At 41.7% G+C, this 11,807-nt stretch overlaps 1 protein-coding gene across 1 annotated transcript; it reads left to right on the forward strand.

The window, feature by feature from the left end:
- The first annotated feature begins 10,225 nt into the window (after nucleotides 1-10,225).
- LOC116911218 (actin, cytoplasmic 2-like) lies at nucleotides 10,226-11,523 on the forward strand. The gene has a single exon (XM_032915110.1). It carries the CDS (start codon nucleotides 10,297-10,299, stop codon nucleotides 11,422-11,424), a length of 1,128 nt encoding a protein of 375 aa, XP_032771001.1. The 5' UTR covers nucleotides 10,226-10,296; the 3' UTR covers nucleotides 11,425-11,523.
- The last annotated feature ends 284 nt before the right edge of the window (nucleotides 11,524-11,807 follow it).

The following is an 11,807-nucleotide window of genomic DNA, read 5'->3' on the forward strand; positions in this document are numbered from 1 at the left end:
TCAGTGCAACTTTTGCCTTGCTGTCTCCCCTTAACTCATCGCATGATATCAGTTTATTATGAGAGTATTTATGCTAACTGAAAAAATGCCTCCTGGAACTCTCTTCCTCCTGCTCTGTCTGCCATGACCCTACCCTTCTGATTAGAGTGGAAGTGTCATTTTCTTGAAGGGATGGTTTCTCTGTGTTAATGGAATTGTTTTTATGCTGACTGTGACCTGCCATTGTATTTGACTTAGTGGGATATCCAGTGTGGGTTTTGGAGGACTTTGCCCTTCCAATGAAAGTTTCACTGAGCTCTGCTTACAGATGCAAGACTCTTTCCTGTTGTTTTTGGAAATGGTGTACGTTAGTAATGGCGGGGAAGTCATGGTATTCAAACACTCCATCCCCTCTGGAAAAGGAAACAAGTGGGTCTATGGGAATAAAAACAAATATTTCTTGCCTGTCTTAGGGAGGTGAAATATGAGCAGAAATGTATCCTTTTGAAGTATAGAGGGTGATTGTAAGTAGATAAAGTTATTAATTGGAGAGTGGATTGAATATCTATTCTGTGCCAAGCAAGCTTTTACCAATTTAATAGCTGATGAGACAGACAAGATCTCTAGATGAATATAATGGGGGGATATAGAAGCACTTTCTTAACACTAGGGTTGTCTGGGAAAGCTAGAGAAAGTCAAGATGACTACACGAGACATTGTAAGTCCTCAATACCTCAGACTCCTGGCTTTCAGGCTTTACCCTTGTGTTTTTTGGAGGGGACACACATCAGTAACTGGCTGAACAGAATAGATGCCACAGTGATCATAGTCATGAAAGATGCCAAGAGCCTCAAATTTCCCCATGGTCTTCACCCCAGAGAGGTTTCTGTCTCTCATCCATGGAAGGTGGCAGATGAGTACCACGAAACCATGTATAGTTTTCTTTTTACCATGGGCAGAGTTTCATTCCAGTTGAACAAGTTCAAAGAAAGTTTCACTCTGATGGCTTTACAGAAACCTGGAACCTTTGAGGCACTATTTTAGCAGACATGCTCTGAAAAACTAGGGTGATTCTTATTTTAGGCACTTTAACCATGACTTTTGTCATTGGTCCATTTTAGAGTCAGGATATCTCATTCATTTGCTTGGGCGGGCACTGAACTCCTGGGTTCAGTGGATCATCCCACTGAGGGAATGATTGTGAGTGTGTGTCATGGATCAAGCTATAATCGTGTGTCCCTGGAAGAGTGAGGTATGCTGCCATTGGATGTATGGTTCAATCATGGTGCCACTCTTAGACGTTAGGGTTAGCTACCATTTGCAGGAAAAAAAAAACACCCATCAATATTGACCTCACTGTTGGGGCTGAAATGCAGATTCTTGGATTGAAAGGGGGAAGTGACATAAAGTTCTTGACTTGATGTCTTAGTTAGGGTTTCCATTGCTTAAGAGATACCATGACCAAGACAACTCTTATACTGTTTCAGAGGTTGAGTCCATTGTCATCATGGCAGGAAGCATGGCAGCATGTAAGCAGACACGGTGCTGGAGAAGGAGCTGAGACTTCTACATCTTGGTTCTACAGGAGAGGACCGTCATTCTCAGGCAGCTAGGAGGAAGCTCTCTTCTGTGAATAGGTAGAGCCTGAGCATAGGAAACCTCCGAAGCCTACCCACACTTCCGCCAACAAAGCCACACCTCCAAATAGAACCACTGCGTATTTTCAAACCACCCTTGGCTTCTAATTTTCCACTAGCCTAGTTTAATCTCCTTTCTTAAAAATTGGGTACATGGTAATTTTCTCAACAAAATTCAATTAAATCTGTAAATTTGAAGTGTAAAATAGAAAATGTCCATTAAGCTTGAGTTCATAAATCAAGGATGGTCAGAAGATCCAGCCAGAGGGAGTGGAGGGTCACATAGAACTCCTTTACCATGGTCTTAGGCTCTCAGATCAGTGACTTCTCCTGACTCTATTATTCTCATCTGTTGCTTCTGGACAAGACTTGTCCACTTCCACCTTGATGTGTTTTTCCTTTGGACAAGTTGATGAACGATTGTTCAGGAGTTGTTCCCAATTCTGGGAAGTTGGAATTAACTGTGAACACTGTAAAGTTCCTCTTGTTTGCCAAGCAACTGGAAGGAAAAATAGACAATACCAGAGCGCTAGGGCCTGTAGCTTGCTGCTTGTTTTCCTATGGGCATATTTTGTTCACTAAAAAGACAGTTACAAAAGTTGGGTAGATTTGTCTTACTCTTTCAAAAGAATTGTATTGAGAAGTCAGTCCAGCCTTGGTGGCCCGTGCCTATAATTCCAATGCCCAGGAAGCTGATGCAGGAGGGTTGAGAGCTCAAGGCTAGGCTGGGCTTGCCTTAAACAGAAAAACAAAATAAAGAAGCAAGCATCAGTAGTCACAAAACCATTATCAACAACAATAAAAATCAAAGCATTCCACTGGCCTTCTCTCTTACTTGTCTCTCTGGTATAGTGTTCTGAAGCTATTTACTCCACAACAGGAGAGGTCACAGACCCATAGGAGAAGCAACTGGCCTTTTCTTGTTAAACAGGAGGTATATTTGTTACCTTCTAAACATTTATGTCTGTGCTTTTATAATAGCTGCTGTCTGCCTCAGAAGGAACCCTGGTCCTCCTAGGTGCTCAGAAACCATTGAATGCTAACCGGTTAAGTTTCTGGGAATCGTGGCTAGTGCTGTGGCACCGTGGCCCAATGTCCAGGTGGAGGGTTCTGAAGATGCAGGTCTCATGATTATCACTCATGCTTGAGTAGAGTTTGTGGTGATAGATCATCCTTGAGTCACCCTGTAAGTAACCCTCCATCCATGCTTCTGTAAGTAACCCCAATAAACTCAGTATGGTACACTTGGGTAGGCTCTGGTGGATGCCTTATCGGGGGTGAGTAGAGTTTTATTCACTTCTCTCCAGGAAAAGCCCTGAAATGCATAGGTTTAACTTAGTTTTCCTTGTCTTCATTCATAGGTTTGGTATTGATAGCTTGAAATTGCCTTTTTTTTCATGCTAGGGAAATGTGTATCATGACTGTTTAAAGAGTTCTTTTAAATCAAGTTTTAAAAGTTTTCTTCTGGGGCTGGAGAGATGGCTCAGTGGTTAAGAGCATTGACTGCTCTTCCAGAGACCCTGAGTTCAATTCCCAGAAACCACACGGTGGCTCACAACCATCTGTAATGGGATCTGGTGCCCTCTTCTGGTGTGTCTGAAGACAGTAACAGTGTACTCATATAAATAAAAATTAATAAAAAATAAAAAATAAGTTTTCTTCCTTGCAGACCGACAGGAGCTGGATGTAGATTGCTCCTGAGAGACACAGCCAGAATACAGCAAATACAGAGGCGAATGCCAGCAGCAAACCACTGAACTGAGAATAGGACCCCCATTGAAGGAATCAGAGAAAGGACTGAAAGAGCTTGAAGGGGCTTGAGACCCCATATGTACAACAATGCCAAGCAACCAGAGCTTCCAGGGACTAAGCCACTAGCTAAAGACTATACATGGACTGACCTTGGACTCTGACCTCATAGGTAGCAATGAATATCCTAGTAAGAGCACCAGTGGAAGGGGAAGCCCTGGGTCCTGCTAAGACTGAACCCCCCAGTGAACTAGACTGTGGGGGGAGGGCGGCAATGGGGGAGGTTGGGGGGAACACCCATAAGGAAGGGGGAGGGGGAGGGGATGTTTGCCCGGAAACCAGGAAAGGAATAACACTCGAAATGTATATAAGAAATACTCAAGTTAATAAAAAAAAAAAAGTTTTCTTCTTTTGACAGCCAGTTAAAACACTTTCATTGTTTTTCTTAGTATAATGCTATTAGTACCAAGCACACTGTTGGGATACTTCAGTGGGTTTTTATAGTGCTAGGCATTATTATTATAACTTATGCAGAATGAGATCCTAATAGATGAGAGATGATGAACCATCCTTACACTCCTAGTATTGAGCCCACGAGTCATTGTCAACTTATACCCAGGACAGATATATTTTCCAGCAGAAAGGGTTCCTCCACAATGGTGAACGCCTTTTCTCCAATGTTATGTCTTATTGGAACTATAGCTCTCATGTGCAAACAGGACTGTAACTTGCTCCTTCCTGAAAACAAACGAACAAACGAGCAAATGAACAAACAAACAAAAACAAACTCACCCTCTTTAGCCCAGCCTGTTGCAACATTGCTTATTTAGCTTTGTGATGCTGTCATTCCACTGTATGACAGTTTTCTGCTGACTCTGTTCCATCTTCCCTCCTCAAAATGTATATAAGGTGTTGTACTTCTTAATTAACTCGCTTTTGTGAGCCATCAGATTATGCAGGACCTCCTGATCCCACCTTTCTTATCTTCTTTATTGTCTCATCTCCGGCCACCTCCTACTTAGGATCCTGTCATTGGAAAACAACCTACTGGTCTAGGTCACAGTTCCTTCAAAGACTGAAGATTTCCTTGGCTCACCATTGCTCAGCTGGGATGGGATGCGGATTTACCAATGCAGAATCGCTCTCTTTTTCTGCACTGGACAAGGCGACATACATGGCCATGGGGCTTGTGCTGTTGCCCTGCCATTAGTAAAGCTGTCTAAACCCATGCAGGTTTGTTTCTTTTCTGAGTACATTCTGAAAGGGTAGTAGGGTAACCTAACATCTATGCAGTTTCTTAAAGATTGCTTAATCCCAGCATTTGGGAGGCAGAGGCAGGCAAATCTCTGAGTTCAAGGCCAGCTTGGTATACAGAGTGAGTTTCACTCTGTAGGATAGCCAAGGCTACAAGGAAAAACCCTGTCTTGATAAATAAATAGATAAACAAGCAAACAAAAAATATCATTTAAGTCTTTGAGATGAGGAGTCAGTATAACATTAAATTATATGAAAATATTGGTGGTAAAAGGAAAGAGGACAGAATCAGCTCTCATAAGTTGTTCTCTGACCTCAACATGCATGCTTTGGTGCACATATGCATGAATGTGTGAATACTCATATACATAAGAACACACACACACACACACACACACACACACACACTCTCACCATCACCACTACCACTACCACCACCACCACCACCATCCGAACACACACCCACACACCCAAACCCCAAACAAATAAATAAACATGTAGTAAAAAAAATGGACCAATGACTCAATAGAAAAATTTCAAAATATGTAAAAGACAACTCATAAAAGAGAAAACCCAGGACATACAGAAATATGTTCAATTTCATTTTTATTTTAAAATTTTTTTAAGGATTTATTAATTTGTTGTATACATAATGTATATAGATGCTGTCTTCAGACACGCCAGAAGAGGGCATCAGATCTCATTACAGATGGTTGTGAGCCACTATGTAGTTGCTGGGATTTGAACTCAGGACCTCTGGAAGAGCAGTCAGTGCTTTCAACCATCTCTCCAGCCCAAATTTTATTTTACTTAGAAATAAAATATAAAGTATGTTACTTTTTGATTGTCAGTTGGACTCAATTAAAAAGTCAAGCTGGTGGGAAAAAAATGAAGAAAATAGGCATATTGTATACGATTGTGAGGAGGGTGAATTATTTCAAATTTTTATTCTTTGAGGAATATAATCATAATAACCACACACATCTATCTTCCAACTCTTCCCATATTTCCTTCAACATGGCCACACCTTCATGTCTTTTGTTTTTGCTGGTGTGAGTGAGTTTCGGTTATCTACAAGAGTAAACTTATCAGTGGCCACTTTCTCAGAAGAGAGTGACTCTTTTTCTCTCAGTAGCTCTCAATGACCAAAACTCCTCAGTAAGGGATAGGGTCTGGAGAGCACCTCCCTTTCCATCCCAGAATGTTGGCCGGCTTGGTTTTGTGACGGTCTTCTGAAGGTGATCCCAGATGATGTGAATTTATGAGCGCAAGAACCATGCCTTGTACAGAAGACAGAATTTCACAGTGTCCTTCCCATCTTGCCTCTCATTCGTTCCTTCTGTCTCCTCTTCTGTGATCTTACCCGGACTTTATTGGAGGTCCTAGCTGGAGCATAGGGAGATTGATAATAATGTTTCATTTAGGGGTGAACACTCACAATCTCTTTTTTACCTCAGCACTTGACCTGCCGTGTGTTTCTGTATTGGGTACTTCCCACTGCAAACAGAAGCATCTCTAAGTAAGGTTGAAAGAAGCTAGGGCCCTCTGCCTGGATTTGTCAATTCTTACTGTATTAAATTCCTATTGCTGTCATAACATTATGGTAAATCTAGTGGCTCACAGTAACGTTAAGTGTGTGTTTCTATAGGTCAGAAATCTAGGAAAGGAGTATCTGGGCTCTCTCCTCGGAAGCACAATGGGTTAAAATCAGTATTTCCTTGGGCTGAGGTTTCCATCTGGCTATCTTGCAAGTTTACTGAGACTCTTGTACCCTTAGGAATTAGAAATCCAGACCCTAGAATTTATATCTTAGGTGGAACCCTTAGTTCTCATAATTTTAGTTTTGGATGAAGACTTAATTCAGCTTCCCAGTTTAGAGGCTTTCAGAGTTAAACTAAGCCATTCTATGGGTACCTCAGGATTTCTAGCCTGCAGAAGCTCTATCATGGGGGACTTAGGCTCCATAATCACATGAGCTAATTTTTCCAGTCAATCTTCATGTCTAGGTATGTGTGCATTTACATCTATCCTTTTGACTCTGTCTAGAATTCCCAGAACTCTACCATTCTAACATTATATATTTATTCATAAATATTCTCTTGCAGGAATCTTACTGTTTAATATTTTAAAAATTAGTTCTTCTGAAATTTATTTTAGGGTCTGGTGTGAAACGAGGCTCTAACTTTCCTTACTTTTTGCAATTGGCTAGACATCTGTGGTTGTTTGAATAGGAATGGCCCCCATAGACTCATTTGTTCAAATGTTTGGCCCAGAGGGAGTAGCACTATTAGGCGATGTGCCTTGTTGGAGTAGGCGTGGCCTTGTTGGAGGAAGTGTGTCACTGTGGGGGTGGGCTTCGGCATCTCCTATATTCAAGCTTCACTCAGTGCAGCATGCAGTCTCCTTGTACCTCCTGTGAATCAAGATGTAGAGCTCTCAGCTCCTCTAGCACCATGTCTGCTTGTACACTGCTATGCTTCCTGGCACGATGACAATGAACTAAACCATTGAGAGTATTAGCTGGCCTCAATGAAATGTTTCTCTTTGTAAGAGTTGCTGCGGTCATGTTGTCTCTTCACAGCAAAACAACTTTAACTAAAACAACATCGTCCCAACAATATTTCTTAAGTAGCCCTTTCTAATGCTTAAAGATGCCACTTTTATTATATAATACATACATACAGAGATTTAGTTCTAAATATTCAATTCCAATCCTGTTGTTACCCAATAAACTGGTATTTATGCCATTCTTTTTTCTTTCAGTATATTCTAGCTTTATAGTATATTTTCATATTGTTTTTTATTTAGGGAAATAAATCTACTGACACCCCTATGTAACAACTTTTGTTGTTAGTATCTTTTGTATATTTTCAACTGCCTTGTAATTTTCCCATTTGTTGTTTTAATAAAAGCCTTATATACAGTATTCACTGTCTCTGCATAGCTCAATGTACTTGGGAAAAATGTTCAATCACATCAACCTCAATCAATTTAAATTCATAATGACTTAAGTATTATGCTGCTCAACAATTGACTATTTTTCCTAGACTATCACCCTCCTCCATGCTGAGATGATTACTATGTACCATGTCTTTTCCAATTTTTATTCCTCCATTCCTTTGAGAGAGAGAGAGAGAGAGAGAGAGAGGGACATGTGGAGGTCAGAGAACAACTTGTGGGAGTCAGTATTCTCCTTCCACCATGTGGGGTTGGGGATTAACTCTGGTTGCCAGGTTTGGTGGCAGCTTTCATTAGCTGAGCTATCTTGCTGGACCATCTTCTTTATTCTTGCTTTCACATGTAGATTTTCCTTAATTTTCAACAATGACTTTGGAAATCATTTCTATTCTCAAAGTTTTAAATACATATTGTTTTTCAGTGCTCCCCAAATATTTGATACTGTTATGGATTCTAGGCACACATAAACCAATGTGTCTTTGAAGGGGACTGAAGTATAGAAGGGGAGAGAGGCCCACAAATAAATCTTATGAGTAGCATATAAGCATCGCTATGCAGGGAGGAATTCAAAGAGAACACGAAGTTACATGCTGTAGTTGGCTGCTTGGAAGGAAGACTTCCTGCAGGAATGATACTTGAGCAGAATCTGACAAGTCTCAATCAAATCAGCCAAATACATGAGCTTCTGGAGAGTCACGTGACCACTAACTCACTTTGGAGCAAATCCTGGAGGCACCTTGACCTTGTGCATTTAGAAATAAAATTGGTGGCTGTGGTCTGAGTCCCATCCTTACTCTTTCTGAGATGAGGAACTCAGAAGTGAGCTGGTTATTATAGGCCTGGGTATTGACATGTCTTTTTATGTTAAGTGGAAAAAAGTATTGTCAGAAGCATGCTTGATTTGACTTTTGGGTTTCACAATGACAGCCTGCTGTGGTCATTCAGTTCCAGAGAAGACATTCTCTAGAAACAGGCTCTCCTGCCTAACCTAAGACATGAAAATTTGGAAGAGAAAATATGAAAATATTAAGATTAAGTGAAATATTTAAGTGTGATTACTTGTTTGTGCTTATTTTAGGTATCCTTTAGAATAGTTACTAATGCATAATAATTCTACATGCTTCTTGTGAAGTTTTCATACTGGTATATATTGTGTGGTTCTCAAATCAGGCTAAGGATCAAATATTTACAATTTCAAATATTTACCATTCTTTAGTGTATAGATATTTCAAACCCTCCTTTCTGGTTCTTGTTTTGAAACACATAGTATATTATACTTATTATGTTTGTCACACTGTTCAATAAATGCTGGAATGCATTTTCCCCAATCTTTTTTAAAAAATATTAAATTAATTAAAAATATATAAGTACACTGTCGCTGTCTTCAGACACACCAGAAGAGGGCATCAGATCTCATTACAGATGGCTGTGAGCCACCATGTGGTTGCTGGGATTTGAACTCAGGACCTCTGGAAGGGCAGTTAGTGCTCTTAGCCACTGAGCCACTTTACCAGCCCCCCATTTTCCCCAATCTTAGCACCTGTTGATCGCTCTTTTTTCTAATCCTTTCTCCAAGTGGAACACTTCTTTTTTTGAATTTTACATTAACAATGTTCATAGTATTATGCACCACATTGTTTTTACCTAGTCATCAGTTGAACCCTTAGGTTCTTCACCTTTATCATTCTTATGAATAGCACTGTGATAAACATTGTAGTACAAGTGCTTCTTCAACACACACCTTTAATTTTCTCTGGATACGGACCTGGTAGTAGGACTGACGCACCATAGAAACTCTTTAGTTTTAAATCTTTGAGGATGCTATCATACTCTTTTCTTCAATGACCAATTCACATTCCCACCTATAGTAAGTAAGTATTCCCCTTTCTAACTATCTAACCAGCACTCGTGGTCCTTTGTAATTTTGATAGTCATTCCTACTGGAGTGTCATGACAGCTGCTTGTGTTTGATTTGTTATTATCATCAGTTATGTAGAACGCATCTTATATCCTTGGTGTCCAGTTTTGTCTTCTTTTGGAAAGTGTCTATTTAGGTTGATTCTCTTGTTTCCATTTAAATATGTGACTTGTGTGTCTTACACTTTCTCTTCAAGGCCTTTAAAACAAAGCTGTCTAGTTCAGTGGGAGCCCTAAGGTTTGAGCTCTCTGTGGATTACTCTCTGTTATTGGAGCCGTTTTCCCAGGGCTACAACCCTTGGATCAGATGATATTCAGTGATGTCCCATGTTGGAGTATAAAGGTTCTTTTGGAACATCTTGAAGGACAATAGTAGCCCTTGGTCTCATACTAAAGAAAGTGACTCTTCCCAGAGGAGTAATAACGCAACTAATGAGCATTTGTTAAGCACCATTGAGAGCCTTTGGGGTTATTTCCTAGAAAGTTAAAAAAAGTAAATAACTATAATTCTTTTGAGCAGGTTAGGTAGTTATCATGCTTGTGCTTTCAACAAAATTCAGGAGCATCAGACTGAGTTTTCAGGTGATAGCTATTAAAAAAGAATTTCTGATGATATTCAGCTTCATGTATGAAACTTAAAATAGGAATAAAATTCCTATTTATTGTTTCATTTTACCATAAAGTTTTATTCGCTAAAGAACAAATGAAATACATTTTAAAAATTTCTATCGCTCACACTTCGCCGCCGGCTTACACTGCGCTTCTTTCCGCTGCTCTGTGGTCCCGTCCTCTGCCGATCGCAATGGAAGAAGAAATCGCCGCCCTCGTCATTGACAATGGCTCCGGCATGTGCAAAGCTGGCTTTGCTGGGGACAACGCCCCCAGGGCCGTGTTTCCTTCCATCGTCGGGCGCCCCCGACACCAGGGCGTCATGGTGGGCATGGGCCAGAAAGACTCCTACGTGGGTGATGAGGCCCAGAGCAAGAGGGGTATCCTGACCCTGAAGTACCCTATCGAGCACGGCATTGTCATCAACTGGGATGACATGGAGATGATCTGGCACCACACCTTCTACAACGAGCTGCGTGTGGCCCCTGAGGAGCACCCGGTGCTTCTGACCGAGGCCCCCCTGAACCCCAAAGCTAACAGAGAGAAGATGACGCAGCTAATGTTTGAAACCTTCAATACTCCAGCCATGTACGTGGCCATTCAAGCGGTGCTCTCCTTGTATGCATCTGGGCGTACCACTGGCATTGTCATGGACTCTGGTGACGGGGTCACACACACAGTGCCCATCTGTGAGGGCTCCGCCCTTCCCTACGCCATCTTGCGTCTGGACCTGGCTGGCCGGGACCTGACAGACTACCTCATGAAGATCCTGACTGAAAGGGGCTACAGCTTTACCACCACTGGTGAGAGGGAAATTGTTCGTGACATAAAGGAGAAGCTGTGCTATGTTGCCCTGAATTTTGAGCAAGAAATGGCTACTGCTGCATCATCTTCCTCCTTGGAGAAGAGTTACGAGCTGCCTGATGGGCAGGTGATCACCATTGGCAATGAGCGCTTCCGGTGTCCAGAGGCTCTCTTCCAGCCTTCCTTCCTGGGCGTGGAGTCCTGTGGCATCCACGAGACCACCTTCAACTCCATCATGAAGTGTGATGTGGACATCCGCAAAGACCTGTATGCCAACACAGTGCTGTCTGGTGGTACCACCATGTATCCAGGCATTGCTGACAGGATGCAGAAGGAGATCACAGCCCTGGCTCCCAGCACAATGAAGATTAAGATCATTGCTCCCCCTGAGCACAAGTTCTCAGTCTGGATTGGCGGCTCCATCCTGGCCTCACTGTCCACCTTCCAGCAGATGTGGATCAGCAAGCAGGAGTATGATGAGTCAGGCCCCTCCATCGTCCACCGCAAATGCTTCTAGATGGACTGAGCAGGTGCCAGGCATCTGCTGCATGAGCTGATTCTGAAGTATCGATTTGCCCTGGCAAATGTACACACCTCATGCTAGCCTCATGAAACTGGAATAAGCCTTTGAAAAGAAATTTGTCCTTGAAGCTTGTATCTGATATCAGCACTGGATCATAGAACTTGTTGCTGATTTTTGACCTTGTATTCAAGTTAACTGTTCCCTTGGTATATGTTTAATACCCTGTGCATATCTTTATTTAGTCCTTAGTTCATGTGGCTCGGTCACTTGGTGGCTGGGGAGATCTGTGGAAAAGTCAGTCCCCAGCCTAGTGGATCTCTGTGAGCACCATGTTGTGATCTGTGCAGGGTATTAACCAACAGCAGACTTCCAGGATT

Source organism: Rattus rattus, chromosome 10 (genome assembly GCF_011064425.1).
Source record: "Rattus rattus isolate New Zealand chromosome 10, Rrattus_CSIRO_v1, whole genome shotgun sequence".
NCBI lineage: Eukaryota > Metazoa > Chordata > Mammalia > Rodentia > Muridae > Rattus > Rattus rattus.

Excerpts from the sequence above, each read along its gene's own strand:
- LOC116911218 (XM_032915110.1), top strand. The coding sequence starts at position 10,297 with ATGGAAGAAGAAATCGCCGCCCTCGTCATTGACAATGGCTCCGGCATG.